The 19853-nt window shown below is 38.0% G+C and overlaps 1 protein-coding gene across 2 annotated transcripts in view; it reads right to left on the bottom strand.

Moving 5' to 3' along the window:
- LOC306860548 (rho guanine nucleotide exchange factor 25-like) overlaps positions 1-19853 on the bottom strand; it is an 80885-nt gene that overhangs the window by 49227 nt on the left and 11805 nt on the right. Inside the window, exon 1 of one of the 2 annotated variants that reach the window (XM_079402290.1) lies at positions 10733-11122. The exons of the other annotated variant lie outside the window; for it this stretch is intronic. Coding sequence (XP_079258416.1) covers positions 10733-10826 — 94 coding nt within the window. The 5' untranslated portion in view covers positions 10827-11122. Of the gene's footprint in view, positions 1-10732; positions 11123-19853 lie in introns of those variants that run through there. 2 annotated transcript variants of the gene reach the window in all.

Below are 19853 nucleotides of genomic sequence, written 5' to 3'. Positions count from 1 at the left end.
TCTCACACACCATACTCACAGACCTCCCACAGTCAATACATACAATACATGTCAATACATACTGCAGCGCACAAAATTGGAAAGTAATTTCTGGATCTGAGGAGGACCAACTTGATGCAGCAGCAACAACAAAATCTAAACATCCTTAAAAGTTACATTTACTTAACAGCAAAGAAATTATACAAGTAGCATACAATATTAAGACTAGCAGGGAATGAGAGAAAAATTATAAAACATACATTTATAAATTACATATATAATATGTAATTATATCTAAAAATATAAAAATTATATATCCTTTTTTCTCTGGTTCTTAATATTTAATGAAATACATACTGTATATAACATATTAAGACTACCAGGGAACCAGGAATAAAATCTGTATGTCTGTCTACATATATATATATTATGCAACATATATTGTATACGGCATAACATAAGTGAAAGTTCAGGACACACCATGAACACACAGCCAGAGCAGTGGGCAGCCAATGCTACGGCACCCGGGAGCAGTTGGGGGTTCGGTGCTTTGCTCAAGGGTCTCACCTCAGTCGTGGTCTTGAAGGTGGACAGAGCGCTGGTTATTCACTCCCCCACCTACAATCCCTGCTGGACCTGAGACTGGAACCTGCGACCTTCGGCGACCACGACTGCCCCTTGACTCTATCCATTAGGCCAAAGTATATATATATATATATATATATATATATATATATATATATATATATATATATATAGTCAAGGGTCTGTCTAAGCGAGACTAGATTCTACATGGCAGGAAGTGCAGCCATGCTGAGCGAACCTGTTGATCAGAGAATGGTAGAATAAAAAGTCTTCATCTTGCTTTCTGTGTAGATCAAAAGGCAGATGAGTGCAGCGAGTGTCTGCAATGATGTTTTAGCGATATGATAGTGCTTTCTACTGATCAGAGGAAAAATTCACCCCTGCAGACACACTCCTCATTGCTATTACTAAGACAATGCTTATTTGAGGAGGAAAACTCAGTGTATTTAACCACCTGAATAGCGTCTTGTGGGGATTTAATAACAAGGGATGCCCAGTATTTCCTGTCTAATGACGATTGTATTTAGTCTTGTTTCTCAGCTATGTTGAGGTAGTTTACTGGGTGTCACCATCTGCGTGGGAGGATCTTTGCTTTGAACTTTGTGTAATACTTACAAATGATGATGTTTCCAGAGACTCACAGGTGCATCCAAGTTAACATGACTGATTGCACACTGTATGCAGTATGTGCAGACCAATAATGGTTGTTAAGCCTCCAGCGCAAATTTTTATTCCTTACCATGTCTCTCTGTTTCTTCTAAGTCATATTGCCATGGCAACTAAACCCCAAGGGAAGAGAGTTAGGGACAACCACACAAAAGAAAAGCTGTCAGAGAGACACGTTATGGGCATCGACTGACATGTGCATACAGCACACACGTCTGAAAGTTCACTTTACACAGCCAGCTTGTTATCACTCACGCCAAAGACACGCTCGAGCCAATCACTGTCATGTTCAGTGCAAGAGATTGACGGACTGTGAAAATGCCAACTGAGCATCATCAAATGAGTGAAAGACTGGTGTCAGGAGCATCAGCATTTGGTTACAGGAGGAAACCTTTCTTTCTTGTTTTCATTCTTTATTTATCTTACAATCAAAGTTATCAATTATTAATATATATCAGTGCTCCATGGTATTATCTGCTATCAGTTCACAGGAACATGGTACCTCTCCAGTACTATTTGTAAGGGTTCTTTCTTTCTTCCACAAGAAATACTATGGTATTAACACATTTTTGGGCAGGGAGCTAATACCATGTTTTTTGCATATACCTTACAAAAAAGTACTGGGTGCCACCGTAGGTGCCACCAAATGGTAACACACTGGTATTTTATGTATATCATAGTACTGAAAATACTACAATAGTACCATAGTAAGTGTTGTTTATTTTCTTTCAAGCAGAAGGATCTACTGTAAATCCTATCATATCTATCTATCTATCGTACATGATATGGGAATTTCATAGTCATCAATTACCAGTACCATGGTATATTTCAACGTACCATGGTTTTATCATACCATATTGGACCACAGATGGCACCTCTATAGTACTTTTTTGTAAGGTTTCTTTTCATTTTTTCTTTCTTTCAGAAAATACCATGATTTTGTACATGGCAACATGCTAATAACATGTTATTGAACATGCACCATGATATTACTATGAATTTATTTAATCATATAGGTATACTAATAAATACAATGACAAGTAAAAGTTAAATCATCAGCCATCACTGGAACATGGTACGTCTCACCATAAGAGCTCCTTTTTCTAATTAAACCAGCATTTGGCCCCACTTAGGTCAGCAGTTTGAAAACTACAGGAGTGACTTAACTAACAAAGCTTGACGCTGAAGCAGCACACTTTCCGATCTAAGAACAAAGCACATAATGTCCGCTTGAAAAACACTGTCTGCTACACGCATTTCATTTCTGCCCAAGGTCAGAAGTAACTGTATACAGACATGCATTTCTTTGTAAGTCACTGGCTTGTTGCATAATCGGATAACACGCTGGATTTAATAAACAAGCTATTATTCTCATGTTCGCTCTGAGCCTTCGCAAGGAGCATCTGTCCTTTTTTTGTATTCTGTGTACACCGATTCAAGCTGCTGTTGGTCCAAGAGGTTAAAGAACTGTTTCTACTCCATCACAATTTGTTTGTTCACTACAAGAAAATATGTCTACCAGTGCTGGCCGTGAAGAACCCTCGAGAGAAAACAACTTTAAGAGATTGCCAACAGTGACAGAAAACCTTTGTGTTGAAAAACACAATTCAATAATGTGCCACTAAAATACACATCAACAGTAAATGAAAACACTCCTCCCACCACCAAGATAAACACCAGAAGCGCGTGGCTCATTGTGGCATTTGTAATGTTGTGAATCACAGCACAATTTAGAGCAGAGATGATGTTCAAGGATCAGCAGAATGTGGAATTCAGAAGAACAATGTCCTCCCTCTTTCTTTTTTTCTGAACAAGGCATGGAATGCACTCCTGCATCTAATAACTTGTTCCCTCATTCTTTTCGTCCTTACACTGATGCAAACAGCAAACACAATCTAATTACATCTAATTAGCCAAATGGCATTTACAGTGTCTAAAGATCTCATGAGCAAAGATGGCAGATTTTAAATCACACATTTCCGGTGGCGCCAACTGGTCAGCGGCGTTTGAGATGAATTGAAATGCTAACGGATTATTTTCTTCACATATCCTCCTTGGGGAGTTCAGGGTCAGAGACAGAAAGAGAGAGAGGGAAACGCTGAGGAAAAGCAAAGGTGAATATAGTTGAGGAGGTTATTGCATCCAGCTGTGGACAGAAGTTTAATTTTGTCTGGTTCAGGGGAAGAGAGAGATAAAGAGAGAGAATCAGAAAGTGAGATTTGCCACTGGAATGATCTTAACGCTCCACTTGATGTTCACATTCCTCACAGGCATATCATACAACTTTCTGCCCAATATTCAGCTGGGGCTATTTCTTCATTTTGCTGGAGGGGCTGACTGAGTAAGAGATGGAAAGAGTGAGGGATGGGAGGAAAATATATCAGGGAGATTTACAGTGATAGAAAGAGAGAGAGCGCAAAGGAGGGAAAGAAAGAAAGACAGAGAGAAAGAAGGGGGGGTGGGGTGTTATGTTAAAAATATCTCCTACTACTGAGCGAAGAGCAGTCTCAAGTACCTCAGCTTGCTTTCGGTTTTTGCTATTTTTGCAGCTTTTTCCATAATGCATGGAGGAACGAGACCTTAAAAGTGGATGACAAAAAAAGATGTCCGCAAATTCAAAAAGACTTCAGCTAGTGGGATGTGAACACAAATCATACGCATCTACTATAAATAATATCTATCAATGTCTCTATTTATAGATCTATTCTATGTACACACAGAAACAAAATAGTCAGTTTTGATTTTATGTAGACTGTAAAAGCAGGTCTGTTGCCACAAAGATTGCAGGTTTAGTGCTAAAGAGCTCATCCCAGTTGGCTTTAGTACCACTGCACCCTTGAGGTTTGCACTTAAACCCAGTTTGTTCCAAGCATACACGCTATAGTAAGTGGCCTTGCATGAAAAACGTCTGCTAACTAGCAGCTAATAACCCGTCTAATCAGACAGCCCCTTGAAGAGCCACTTATCAGCATTCATGTGCAATGGAAGCAGATCAGTCTTTTTTGTGTGAGATAATTATTATTGCTGTAGTTGTGAAGCCCTCTCTGGGTTGAGTAGCTGCCAAGCATTGTGAGTGCCAGCTCATTACGAGGCTGAGTCAAGATTGTTCAGAGACACTGGCCTCAGGTGGGCCATCCTGAGAGAAACCTGCAGAAACCTGGGAATACTGAGACCAAGAGAAAGCAAATCAGGGAAGCTCACCTCAGATTTCTCTAACAAACTAAAGTTGAAATGGACCCTATGTTGGAAGTCGATGCTGCTATGTCTCAAAATGGCTGTATGAAGTTGCGCACTACAAGACTGAAGCGTTTCTTGTTTTCAGTCATGTTGATGCACGCTGACCCAGTATTTTTTAGATACATATAGACAGAAAAATCTATAAATAGGATTTATGGATAGAAATGTCTATCCATCCATCCATCCAAACAATCAATAGCAATGAATGTACAATCAACTTCTTTCCAAATTTCCTCACTCGTTCACTCATTTTCTTTAAAGGAGTATTTCTTTCCAGGATGAAAATTTCCTGATAATTTACTCACCCCATGTCATACAAGACTTTCTGTCTTCAGTTGGAAAGAAAATAAGGTTTTTGAGGAACACTTTCCAGGTTTTTCCTCCATATAGTGGACTTTAATGGTGGCCAACGGGCTGAAGGTCAAAATTGCAGTTTCAATGCAGCTTCAAAGTGCTCTACACGATCCCAGCCAAAGAATAAGGGTCTTATCTAGCGAAATGATTGGTCATTTTCTTAAAAAATTAAAATGTTTATACTTTTATCCACAAAGTCTTGTCTTGCACATGCTCGACCTCGACCCATGTTTTGTGAACATGCAAAGAAAGTCAAACGTCCTTTACAAAACAACGATATTGGATGATTTTGAAATGGAGGAGAAGATGGATTTTTTCGCCCTACCCTATCTTTTTTAACCAAAGTACACAGATGAAGATCTAACCATGTGTGACTTTTCCAACGTGATTACGCAATGCATGAAGGTGCACATGTGCATCGCAGAGCTAGTGCAAGAAGAGCATTTGTGGTTAAAAAGTAACTGATCATTTAGGATTATTCCTCAGCTGGGTTTGTGTAGAGCCCTTTGAAGCTAAACTGCAATTTGAACCTTCAAACCATTGGCCACCATTGAAGTCCATTATATGTACAAAATTCCTGGAACGTTTTCCTCAAAAAACTTAAGACAAACATCTTGGATGACATGGGGGTGAGTAAATTGTCAAGAAATTTTCATTCTGGATTTGAACTACTCCTTTAAGTGGACTACATTGGTAGAGTGAAGTTGTGAATAGTGAATTAGGGTATAGGGTGCAATTTGAACTACAGCCAATATGTCAACAAACAATATGGAAAACATTTGCTCCCTTTTTCCCAAAAAATCTGCACAGAACAGGAAAAAATTTAAACATCATAGAGCAACAAGTTTAAGGAAGTAAGGAAACCTGCAGGTGAAAATGAAGGCACGGGGAGACAGAAAGCGTGGATCCATTGGTTTCAATATATGCCACGGCCAAAGAAAACAGAGGCTTGGAAAGGCGACCTTCCTCTTGGCAGAGCAACGGCGCTGAGATCCTACTCGGTTTGCTCACTTCTTTCCTGCCACTGGAGTCTGTCTGATATCCCCCCCCCCCCCCCCCCCACATGATTGTAAAGCGCTTTGGGTGTACAGCAATACACAATAAAGCGCTATATAAATGCATCATTCATTCATTCATTCAAGATTACCTGTGGGTTTGAGACATACCACTGAAGGTGTAGAGGGCTTTGTAGTGGTAGAAACGCAATATAGCAGCAGATGTTGTGACTTACTGCAGAGTGGTACTGTCTCCCTCTTAATCACTACCATGACGAGAAGCACATGCTCTTACCCAGGCTTCATTAAAGCATCGTTCTTCACCAGCCGCCTAAAGCAGATGGGTTAAGAAGCTTCACATGCCTTTGAAGATCATGTATTTCAGTAATGTAAAGCAGTTTTTTGGTGGCCATTTTAGTTTCTTGATACAATAAAGCTTCAAATAGCTTTGTCACGACAGACTTCCAGAGACGACAGGGAGATAAAGTAATCATCTATACATTGACAATGTAACAACACATTAAAAGTGAAGTTTGTAAGATTTTTTTTCTCTTAACCCAGTTTATTGTTCACTAACTAGCCTACCATGCCATTTGTTAAAGAGCCATCCATCTCTTTCGAGTTCAACCTGTAGTGGGAGTTTGGGGAGTGTGCAAGCAAAAATTTGAAGACTTTCCCAAATAAGCAGAGACAGATAATGGGGTAAAACAAGGGAAACATTAGGGGTGCTTTTACAAGGAATTTGATGGAATGTTTGGTTTCAATCGAAACACTGAACTTGAAGTGTTTCTTCATGTTAGTTCTTTACTGCCAAGTCTCAGATAAATAGTAAGATTTTGTAAGAAAAAATATAATCATAATATCACATAAGGGGAATTTTCAAAGGTATTTTTGAAATTATGCTTTATTTCTGTAATTCTGTTAAGTGAAAGACGCAGAAACTGCATACTTCACATTTAAAGAGAGCAGAAGCTTTTTAAAATCTTAGCAGGTATAGGCTCTCTTAAATATACTAAACAGCTGTGCTACTTTAATATTTGAAGCAAAATCTAATACAGTTTAACCAGGAAATAACCATGCAGGACTAGCTATTTCTAGTAACCTGCATGCTAAAACAAGTGCATGCTAATAAATAACAACTATGCTAATCAGTGGGCACAATTCCTAAATCTTTTACTGAAATGGTTTCCAGCCTGTATGGCAATGTTCTTCTCAATGAACACATCTGCAAAATCTACAACAAACTCCTTTGTCCAGCTCATTTTAAGCAAATATGTGTTTTTTTCCTGAGGTAAAAACTCAGCTTCCTGTTTCTGTCAGAGCCAAGCAAGTTTCAGAAGATAACACAAAGTCATAGCTCGGCTCAGACACAATTCTTGAGTTATGTCTCTTCAGACTGTTTGCATCCGTCCTTTACTTCCTCCCTTTCTATTTTCCTCTCTTATTTTCTAACTCATAACATTATTGTCTTTCTAGATGCAAGTTCAGTGTAATGCTAATAGCAATTACTTTGAAATGTGCTGTCTCAGCTGTAAGCTTTGCTGATGCTTGATTTCATAAAGTCAATGCATGGTGCCATTAAATCCAAGATTTCTGTTCCAAGTTTATTGATTCTCTAAGTGGGTCTATGAATGATACATAGACACACATGCAGACACCCTATTTGCAACCAAATGTTTTCATTCAGATATCAGTGGGGAACTGTCTCAGCTAAATAGTCATGGTCACCTTAATAGTGTCTGAGCAGATGATTGTCATGCAACTTGGTGCTCATTAGGATCGAGAGAAGAGACGTCATATGGTGGATTCCTGCTGGGCTTGTAAATAATAGCCATCTACAGCTGCAGTGTGGAAAAGAAATAGCTTTCACTGCTCTGCAATTACCAGAATGATGGTTTGGCTAAAAAAGCTATATGATTGCATTCTCCTGGTCTTTGGAAAGACGGCTACACCACTAGGGAACTGATGGAAGTGGTTCTAAGTTTTTTAATACTGATGCATAAAACAATTTTTACAAATCAAGCTTACGGGTGAGCATGAGGGATGCTAAATCAGAGGAAAAAGCCATAAATTCACATTGACTCAAGCTACATAAGGACCAGGCTTTTTGACATTGGCAAGTAAGCAGAACATCACCCTACAAAGAAATTTGTTAAAAACAAAGCATGCATTAAATTGATCAAAAGTGACAGCAATGGCATTTATAATGTTACAAAAGATTTAGATCTCAAATAAAGAAAATAAAATTTTCTATTTAGCAAAGAACCCTGAAAAAATGAAAATATTAGGCATCACAACTGTCTTCAACACTGATAATAATAAGAAATGTTTTTTCAACACCAAATCAGCATATTAAAATTATTTCTAAACTAAAATAGAATATTAAAATAAAAAACTGTTAAAGTAAACTAAAAAAATTCACAAAATTACTATTTAACTGTATTTTCGATCAAACAAATGGAGCCTTAGTAAGCATAAGAGACTTATTTCAAAAACATTAAAAAAAAAATCTTACTGACACTAAACTTTTAAATGGTAGCATGCCACATGCAAAATACATACAAATATACTGTTATCATATTTAGAACAAATATGTTCTTTAATAGAATCATAAATAGAATCATATTTAGAATCATATTAACATAACACATTTCTAAGATGAATAGAAATGAATGAAACAAAAATAACAAAAAAGTACCACAGTATTACCATACGGTAATCATTCAGGACCATGGTGTGTATATCAAAGTTCTGTGGTACTGAAGTTTTTAGGAGGGGTTAAGTGCAAGTTCTGGACTTTTCCATCCATTACACCCTCACAGACAGGAAAAACCATTGAAGAACAACTGATATGTGAGGATAATTATCTTTGTACAATCTAGATTGTTTTTCCTATAAACATCAAAACAAAGAGCGTGTATCCAAGTGTTTGCAATGCACTCTTAGTATGGAATATGTGTTTCAGACATCTGTAGGGTCTCGAAAGGGATGTGCGTGACACTGAACCAGACCGATAGCTCGTCCCGCACATGCGATCACATCTGCCCGTTTAACCATGCAGAAAACAGCACGTCGACAGCCCTCCTGCTCCGGGCGCATTCAGGTTGTGTACTTTATTCCCAGGGCTGAATAAACATTTAGCCCTCATCCAAGCATGATTAAACGCTCTTACATAAACCAGACATTTATACTCCCTTCTATCACAGAGAATAGAGCTTAGGTGTCAGAAAGAGGCATATAATCTCCAAGGCAGTAGAGTCAGGCTGGTAAAGTGAAAGAAGGAGAGGGTGGGAGGAAGTCACAAATGGGTTTAAGCATCTCCATCTGCCTACAGCTTTCTACTAATGTGATTTATATTTAAGGAGAGCCCCATGCTAATGCCCAACATTAAAATTATATTTGCTGACTTAGAGTAGCATTTGAAATCAGCTACATATAACCACAGGGTACTGTCACTTCAAAATGGTCATCTTTGCAGGTGACAGTAAGTACACTGCCATTATTCTCTTTCCATGGATTTTTAAAGGTGCACTTAGCAATTTTTGTTTGAATGACACTGCAGTCGTCTTGGAGTTGTATAGTATTATGCAAAGTAATAGTTTTCTACACTGTATACATGCACTATTCACAATTAGACATGATTAATTTATTCTGTGAGCAATAATAGTTGGGTTTGATAAAATGAATAGTTATAATTTTTGTCATTTGATCTAATCATGATAGCCACATGAGGCCAACCACTCTATAGGGTTAAAACTGTTTTAATACAGAAATAAAGTCAATTCAAAGTTATAATTCTTTCTTTCTTTGACATTTCTTCAGGGAAGATGGATTATTCAAATGGCAACATCCCTAACTAACAACTATTTCAGAAACTTCGCAGGCCTTACATGGCTTGCACGGTTTGGCACCATTTCAGAATGATGTCTGGGGTTAACTTAGATGATCCTAAGTGAAGGTAGAAAGCACATACTCTGGCTCAGAGGAAGAATATCCATTACATAAGCACTGGAGATTAAACTAGAGGCATCTGATCTATGCCAGAGCCCCACAGAGTCAAAACGATGATAAAAGAGTACACGAAGAAAGCTTTAAAGTATTGTGCTTTACATCAATTATACAATTTTAGATTGAAAACAGACGGGATATTTCTTCTGTGTAACAGAAGAGAAGATATTTTGAATAACAGTACTTGTCCCTACAATGAAAGTCACTGGGACCCAAAACAACACTGCCCCACTGACTTTAAAAAAAAAGAGAAAGGTTCGGATTTACATTGGACTGTGGGTCAGTAAATGATGACAAAATTTTAATTTTTGGGTGAACTATCCCTTTATTAGCAGACACTTCCATGACTGGCTGAAAATGCTGAAAGACAAACCGAAAAGGAAGGTAGTTGTCACTGTTGAACAGAGGAAGGAATGTTTCTGTGCAGCCCCCAGTGTTTCATCCACCCACGTGCTGCACCAAAAAAAACCCTGAACACATGGCACCCTGTCCTACACATAAACATGCTCCATCCAATGCACACATGCCGTTTCTCGCCACACGATAATCAAATGAGAGGGGGAGTGAGATGAAAAGTGTGAGGGGAAGCCATAACCAGGAGAAGTGACAGACATCTGTTGCTCCAGCTGAGCGTGAGCAGAAGAAAAAGAAGCGAATCCCCCCGACACGCATGCAATGCAATACACTGACACTCAATAATCACTTCAGAGATTAGGTGGGTGAGCAGATTTGGAATGCGAGAAGCATTGAAGAACATTGTAGACTAAATAAGAAAATCAGAGCACCAGTGTGGGAGAAAAACACTAAGAATAGCATTCAAACAAGTTGCAAACTCAAAGCATAGTAGTAGTTTTCTTATCCTTCATCTCTGTAATCAAGTCCACCGTGACAGTGTTAAAGTCACTGACCTCTGACCCGGGCATAACAGCAGCCGCACTTTGCCAGGACTTTCCGAAACAAGTGGTGGCAGGCGCAGCCCCGGTGGTGGTGGCCCCCCTTCATGGTCTACCCCAGTCGCTGACCACAAGATTAGCAGGCATGGGCATGGCACATCACACGCGCACGTTCACACCGGGGATATCCCTGCAGCGGTAATTCCAAATAGGTGTGGGGGAGAACCTCAAAACAAATCCCAAGAGGAGTGAAAGTCCTGCTAGTCAGTTAGGGAATCATACACCGTCTGGATATCCAGTCTCGGGTTGTCACTGCACCAGACGAGTCAACGGCAGGCAAAAGCGCAGCTCAATCTCCCTGTTTTTCCTGCCTCCTGCTCTCACTGTCTGCTCAAATGACAGACTGTAAGACTGCCAGAGAGAGAGAGAGTGAGAGCGAGCGAAAAGAGGGGGGTGAGGGGGTGGAGTTAGCAGCTTGACTTGCTGGCTATTCCAGGATACAGCTCCCACTCCCCCTTTTATCCCCTTCATCTTGTGTTTACTCCACTCATAATTCTCTCTCTGCTCTCCACTCTATTTAACCATCTGTCTTGGATTTTGTAGCGCATAATTTTAGAAGATCTCAGACGGCTGGTCCTAATTCGAACCCTCATGAGTCGCATCCAAGATAAGCAAGGTGGAAAATAAAATCTGAATGTGAGCTTGATTGCATGTGGTAATTATTTCAGGAATACCGGGCTAATAGAGTATCTCTACTACTACCTCCACTCAGAGGCGTTCACAGACCTGCTGGGATGAGGAACGGGTGTGCTGTGTTTACTGTACACAGAGTTACAGAATACGAGGGCGTCGAGATAAAGATAGCTGCTGTTTGATTAGCTCTGAAAGTAACAGACCTGGGAAGACACAGAATTGGGTGTGCTGAATGCAGATATCATGTTTCAAATAGTAATGTCAATAGGTTTTGATCATATGTTTCTTTGTTTATGCATCTTGGAGGCTTTGATACAAGGTGATGAGTGTGAGTTTGTGTGCTTGTCACCTCTGATTGAATGCTCTGTTGCGGCACTGGTGACTTACAATGTCATTTCAACACAACCTATGTGGGATTGTTATTGAGGTAAAGCTGACCTAAGGGCTTTCCCTACCAGACTTAACCAGTAGTAAAGGCCAGTTTTATTAGCCATAATAATTAGGACCGCTGTAAGATTATGAGTTGTTTACCAATCCTAAACTACCTCAATACCCCAAACTTTCACAAACTGTTCAATTTTAGCATATGAGAGAATAGTTCAAATTGCTGAATGAAAAATATGTAAACTGAAGACACTATTATTTTTGCTGTATGTTTTAGAAGACTTTAGAAGCAGTTTTAAAGTCAATGATGTACTGCTTTGTCTAATCAATAGCTAGTTTCCATCCAAGTTTATGTAAAATTAATGTAAAATAAAAAATTACTCGTGAATTATTTCCATCCCATATGTTCAAGAAAAAAGCACAATTGCCACAAAAATGCATAAATATATTTTACAGAAAATGTTTATAATAATCCTGATAAATCCATAAAAGATGGATTCGACATGGTTACTTTTACTACACTCTAAAAAATGCTGAGTTAAAGGCAACCCAAGTTAGTTTCAACATGGACAAACCCAGCAGTTGGGTTAAATGTTTGACCGACCTGCTGGGCAGTTTTATTTAACTCAGCTATTGTTTAAAAATTACTATATGGCTGGCTTAAAATGAACCCAAGATAATAGACACATAATTACTAGAGGCATCACTAATAATCAAACGGTGAACATTTATTAATAAGCATTTTAATAAATGTTCATTATTTAATTATTATTTATTAAATGTATTAATACATGTTAATTTATTAAACATATTAATACACATTCATTTCCAACCTATTTTGAGTTCATTTTAAGCAAGAAATTTTTAAACAACAGTTGAGTTAAATAAAACTACCCAGCAGGCTGAGTGAAACATTTAACCCTATCACTGTTTGTCCATATTTAACCAAACCTAGGTTGTTTTAAGCCCAGCATTTTTTTAGAGTGTAATCTCATAGATATTTGAATGTATAAAAGACATTAACATTAAAGTGGGGTTTACAGATGTACAATATAACATCTTTAAAGCTGATGAGCCAAGATGAAAGCATAATGTATGAAGAATGTGAAATATAGTACAAAATAACCCAAGAATGGGTTGAAGGGACAATTCACCAAAAATTGTTTGCCCCCCCCCTTGTTAAAACATAACTGGTTTATCACACCTGAGTTCAGTTTCTCTAGTCACACCCAGGCCTGATTACTGTCACACCTGTTCGCAATCAAGAAATCACTTAAATACGACCTGCCTGACAAAGTGAAGTAGACCAAAAGATCCTCAAAATCCTACACATCATGTTGAGATCCAAAGAAATTCAGGAACAAATGAGAAAGAAAGTAATTGAGATCTATCAGTCTGGAAGAGCCATTATCCATAATTGGTGAAAACATGGAACAATGGTGAACCTTCCCAGGAGTGGCCGGCCAACCAAAAGCGACGACTCATCCAAGATGTCACAAAAGACCCCACAACAACATCTAAACAACTGCAGGCCTCACTTGCCTCAGTTAAGGTCAGTGTTCATGACTCCACCATAAGAAAGAGACTGGGCAAAAATGGCCTGCATGGCAGAGTTCCAAGACGAAAACCGCTGCTGAGCAAAAAGAACATAAAGGCTCGTCTCAATTTTGCCAGAAAACATCTTGATGATCCCCAAGATTTTTGGGAAAACACTCTGTGGACTGACAAGACAAAAGTTGAACTTTTTGGAAGGTGTGTGTCCCATTACATCTGGTGTAAAAGTAACACAGCATTTCAGAAAAAGAACATCATACCAAGAGTAAAATATGGTGGTGGTAGTGTGATGGTCTGGGGCTGTTTTGCTGCTTCAGGACCTGGAAGACTTGCTGTGATAAATGGAACCATGTATTCAGCTGTCTACCAAAAAATCCTGAAGGACAATGTCCGGCCATCTGTTCGTGACCTCAAGCTGAAGCGAACTTGGGTTCTGCAGCAGGACAATGATCCAAAACACACCAGCAAATCCACCTCTGAATGGCTGAAGAAAAACAAAATGAAGACTTTGGAGTGGCCTAGTCAAAGTCCTGACCTGAATCCTATTGAGATGCTGTGGCATGACCTTAAAAAGGCGGTTCATGCTCGAAAACCCACCAGTGTGACTGAATTACAACAATTCTGCCAAGATGAGTGGGCCAAAATTCCTCCACAGCGCTGTAACAGACTCATTGCAAGTTATCACAAACGCTTGATTGCAGTTGTTGCTGCTAAGGGTGGCCCAACCAGTTATTAGGTTTAGGGGGCAAGCACTTTTTCACACAGGGCCATTTGGGTTTGGATTTTGTTTTCCCTTCATAATAAAAAACTTCACTCAAAAACTGCATGTTGTGTTTACTTGTGTTATCTTTGATTAATATTTAAATTTGTTTGATGATCTGAAACATTAAAGTGTGAAAAACATGTAAAAAAAAAAAAATCAGGAAGGGGGTCAACGCTTTTTCACACCACTGTAAGTCAATGGTCACCAAATCTGTTTAGTTACCAACGTTCTTCGAAATATTTTCTGCGTTCAGAAGAGCAGTGAAAGTTGAAAAATGACAGTGCTGACAGAATTTAAATTTTTCTGTGAACTATCCTTTAAACAGTGTCAAGTGTGAAAAGCTCTATAAAGAGACAAGGCGCGTGTAAGCAAAATGTGTGTTGGAATGTGATGCTAATGGTGAAGAGGAGCAGGAAATGGAGTGCAGGCCTCTTCTGGAGTGCATGAGCAGCTAGGGATTTTGCTGAGTTTGTGTGTGTGTGTTTGTGTGTGTGTGTGTTGATGGAATTAGTCTCTCTCGAGCCCAATTACCCGGTGTCTATTGCAGAAAAGCAGAGAGGCTCCATATAAGTGCGATACAGCCAATGAGAATGGAGAGTTCACTAAAGAAGCCAACAAACATTTCCCCGACCAGGAAGACAGAACATCAGGACTGAGATGACCGCATGCAGAAGAGACAAAATGCATCAAAGTCAAACCACCTATTTTGTATATAAAATTATTTACAGTTGAAGCTGTAATTACAGGCACAAAATATCTTGCATGTAAGACAGTAAGTGCATTTGCATGCTATGTAACAATTTGGTTTCAGTCAGATTAAAGCAATAACTCAGATGCCAGCAATCGTTCCAGTTCAAAGCCAGACTATCAGACCTAGACAATGTGACTGTAGATTGGCTTTGTTCAGCATTATACATATTAAGCAGACTACCATTGGCTTCAGCATTGTGTGCTTGCTCTGAAAGACAGAGATGACGTGTAACATACATTATTAATCCTTCAGTATTTGTTAACGCATAATGTCATATTTGGGCACAGATGGAAACTGTAGCCTGACTATTCAAAACCTGCTGTGGCTCTATTATAAACCTGCATGTAAACAACTTAGTCGGCCCATCACTGTCACCTCAAATCGGCAACTCTCATTGCAAACGAATGACGTTACTTTGTTACCGCAACATTGCTGTCAGCCCCTTAACACCTCCACCAGGTTGCAGTGTTGTAAACCGCAACACATCACGCTGTTGTCTGCCTGTGACGTGATTGGCAGAGGATTTTACTCGCAAGAACAAAGCTGCATTTTCTCTCTTATAATCTATAATCCAACTACAAACAGAACAAATAGTATTTTGATTTGGTTAAAAGGAAGACAAATTAAATTGAAACTGAAAAAGCCATTTCAAAAGGCACACCGTAGGATGCAAAGACTAATGCCACACATCAAACAAGCAGTCCTGTCCTGTTTTTGTTCCTTCTCACTTCAAGTATACACTGCTTACCACAGCAAGAGAAAGGGAGTTGCATGGCTATGACAACAAGTAGCTTGCATGGCGATGTTTGTATACGATCACGAGTCAAGTTTTCTCTCTTCCTCGCTAACCAGTTTGCTTTCTCTCTTTGCAATACTTGAGGAAATTAACCATGACAGTGCAAATTTAGTTAAGCTGTTCTGAGCGCCTGTTGTGTTTGTTCTTCCAGATGAGGTACAGCATGTTGTTTCTTTAAAGGCATGCAAGTGAATCATTTTAGAGGCAGATACCTCCCTCAAAACCAACACAGTGTACAGCTGCCTAAACTGGTACAGGGACGAATGTAATCGCCAAATTAACATCTTTTGCAATGTATTTACTTTGTAAAAAAATCTTATTGATATCTCAACCATGTGATCTTATGATAAATAACAAGGCTCACACTGAAGGCTTATGTTGTCAGTATGGATTGCATTAACATCTCTGATCAGTAGAGGGAGTGTATACTATGTGCCTGGGCAAGTCTTTACCCCTCTAAAGAATATTTCTCTGTGATTTGTGGACACTCAGGCATGAGAAACAGGCTTTTCATTGGCCTTTCTGTGTCTGATGAAAATATGCACTGTTAAATGCACTGCACTTTTATACTGTATTTTATGCATTTAATACAATAATTGTATTATTAATATATCTTAATTACTATACTAATTATAATATATAAATAATTATACATACACTTATAGTTTTCTAATTATATATAAGAGTAATATTTGAGTAAAAAAAAAAATTTAAATAATGCAATAAACATTAACGTCAATGTACATAACTGACAAGTATTTAATAATTTTTTGTTATTTAAAAATATTAATAAAATAAAATACAAAAACAACCCAATGCAATAAATAAGACAGGGACATCCAGAAACTACTAAGGTAAGCTGCCTACTCCAAAAAAAAAAAAAATACAAATTATTGTAAAATCATGTAAACTTACAAGAATGTGCAGAGTCTGAAAGGCACTTTCCTATGCTGAACAAGACTACACAATTTTCAGGTTGTAATAAATTATGTCTGGAATTTGAATATTGTAATCCATCAGCACAGATACATCATAGAATTCCATGGCAACAGGGTAAAAGAACCAAAGAAAGAATATGAGATGAATAGTGCAAAACCCATACAAGTCTTTTTTATCTTCTCTTTCCTCTGTCCTTCCCTCACCCTTTCCTGTTTCTATTTATTTACTCATTATCCCCACTTCATTGCCTCCATTTATGAGTCTGCCCCGGCACGCGCATACTGTATTCAAGCACACACATAAACTCATCCACACTCATCCTCATACATACTGCATTCAAACTTGAGAATACATACAATACAAAACTGCAAATATAATTTTCAAACATGTTTCCCATCAATAATTCATTGGCCAAACAGATAGTCCTACCTCAAACTCACGCAAATGGCATTCTTATGATGGGAGGCTCAAAAATTATTTTGTCAAAGACTACGCACATTTAAGTACATGAAATGAAAAAATGGATTGACAAATAGCTTAAAGTAGTAATTACACAAACAATGGTTCAAGGTCTAATAGCTTTGACAGTGACAGGAACAGTGAAAATGTTTGTAGTAGAGGGTCCAAGGTCAGCAAGCTTAAATATGTAATTATGCAATCATGCAATGACCAATACAGCTGTCCCAAGTAAATTGACATGTATCAACATGTATAAATGAAAATGAAGTAAAGTGACTAAGTCTTCTCATTGCCCTTCTCCAACCCATTCTAAATCATACTGTGCAGTGCCTTCACCATACTAAGTTTGTATTGGGATGTTTAGACCTCTCGAATTCTCATTCTTTCTCTTTCTAAAAGCAGGAGCTCCAATTAAGGCCTGCATGAATAGGCAGCAGTGTGGGAGAACAGAGAGACAGCTGGCAGAAAGCCGGCTGGCTGCAGTGAGCTGCTGTTGTACGCTCTGCACTTTGTTTGCTGGTCTGTCTCCCAACCCCAGCCAAGAGATTGGCCAGGACTCTCACAAAAATATATACAAAAATGTGCTCACACACACTCACATAAAACAGATAAAAGGGATATGCACCATTTAGAACTGAATCGAGAATTTAAATTTCAAATTAGCTGCTAAATTTGAAATTAGGTTGTGAATGAAATACAAATGTTAATACAAAGTGGAATTTAAAACTAATGATATTCAAAAGTTTATTCATATAACTATTGTAACTGTTTTTCAGTTCACTTTTTTTTTGTATTATTACCCATAAACATATTATCATACACATCCCATTTAGGGTATTTTCAGAAACATTAGATTATATCAATAATAAACCTTTGACTGATAAATTACTATGTTTGAATAAATTGGCATATATATTCCGTTAAATATTATTCAATTAATAAATAAATTAAACAAAAAATTATACAGAAAGTTTTCCAGTAAGATCTTTTTTTAAATAAATGAATATTTCTATTCTGCAAGGATGCATTATAAAATTTTACAATAGATTCTATTTCAAATAAATGCTGTTCTTTTGAACATACTATTTATAAAAGAATCTTGAATTCTTTGCTATCTATCTATCTATCTATCTATCTATCTATCTTCAAAATGGCTTAATTCAACAAATTTCATTTCCTGTTATTCCAATTCTGTGGGATGTGGTCAAAAAAATTAACTGAAAAGGAAACACAAATGCGCATTTAAATACATGTCATTCAAAAACATACATACTGTCAACTGTCCTGTGTAGACTCATGGGAAACATATCAAGCGGTGCCTCCCACAATCCCTCTCACCAGAACTCCCCATCCTTTGCATACTGTACTTAAACAGATGCACCTCAGCTGAATACTCTCCTCCAGATCCTATAAATCTATCCGCTAAGATATCCTGAGGAAGATTTTCAGGATTTTCAAAGATTAGTGATGAGATATTTAAACATATAGGTTTATCCAATCTAAACACAATCCTTCTTACCATCTAGACATGCAACACAGTCCATTCAACCACAGATTAATGCAGAGATTATGTAAGGCATATCTGTTTTAAATTATACTATACACAGCCTCCAAACTACTTCTGCTACCATTTCCATATAAAGTCTCCTCTTACGTCTTATTCTGATGACTATTAACAGCATGCATTTTCTCTCAGTCCTTTATCTCATCCTGGAATTTCTGTTCATAAAACAGTGTGGAAATGCCATCTGTGAACCAGTTTTGTTCCCTGATACATAAAGAAGCAGATCATTAGATCTGATCTCTGCAGACTGCTGTCTCTGTCTGCATGAATGTTGTTCTCTCAGCCCTGTAGCCAAAAAGACAATGACTCAACAATGTCAGGCTACCGTTTTCTCATCTTCAGATCAAAGACTATCTCCCCAGAGCGCTGCTCATCATGAGGACCTGGCTAAGGCATTTGGGGGAAAGTGTAGCAACCCCTGCTCTGATTAATGACCAAACAAAGCACCAGTTAGGACCAAAGAGGCAAAACAAAACAGACCAACGTCCACCACATGACCCATCTGATTCCCAAACTCCATCCTAAACCACAGATTTTTCAACAACGGGATACATCTCACCCAACAGTAACCATATATCAACATCAAGTGGAAAAACACAATGCCAAGAAAAATACAAACAGCCCTAGAGCTTTACGATGTTCCTCCTGACACGGGCTTAAAATGTTCTAGGAGCTGATTGAGAGGATGATGGCTGATGGTTACTGGGTGTGAAGGTTTGGCTTCAGGCCTAGAGGCCAGCAGTTTATCAATGTGTCTCCTGCTCTGGAGCATTAACTCAAGAGAATGTATACAATTCTTGGTTTTTTTTATATAAGATTTGACCTAAATTAGATTTTGTTGTACAGCTATTCTTTCTATATAGACTGTTTTTCTGTTGTATTTTGTGGTTGTGAAGTGCAAAGCTTAGAGCCACATATTTTTACAATTTAGAATTGAACTGAGAATGCATTTCAAATCCAATAGTATTTCTACATTTGAATTGACGTCGCAAAATTATGAATTATGAAGATTTGCAATTCAAATGTCATTAAGTAGAATTCAAATGAAAATTATTTTAAATGGAGAAATGTATTAAAAATCATTGAACTAGAAAGGCAAAGTTTGACTAGATAAACATTGAATGTTGGCTTGACAAAGCCAAATAAAATAGTTTAAAATTCTTGAAGTTCATAGGCTTTAAAGGCACAATAGAAGAACAGAAGACAAGTATGACAGTTAGAATGACAGAACTA

Source organism: Barbus barbus (assembly GCF_936440315.1).
Source record: "Barbus barbus genome assembly, chromosome: 41".
NCBI lineage: Eukaryota > Metazoa > Chordata > Actinopteri > Cypriniformes > Cyprinidae > Barbus > Barbus barbus.
The sequence above is the reverse complement of the archived record's forward strand: the minus strand, read 5'-3'. Positions and strand labels throughout refer to the sequence as shown.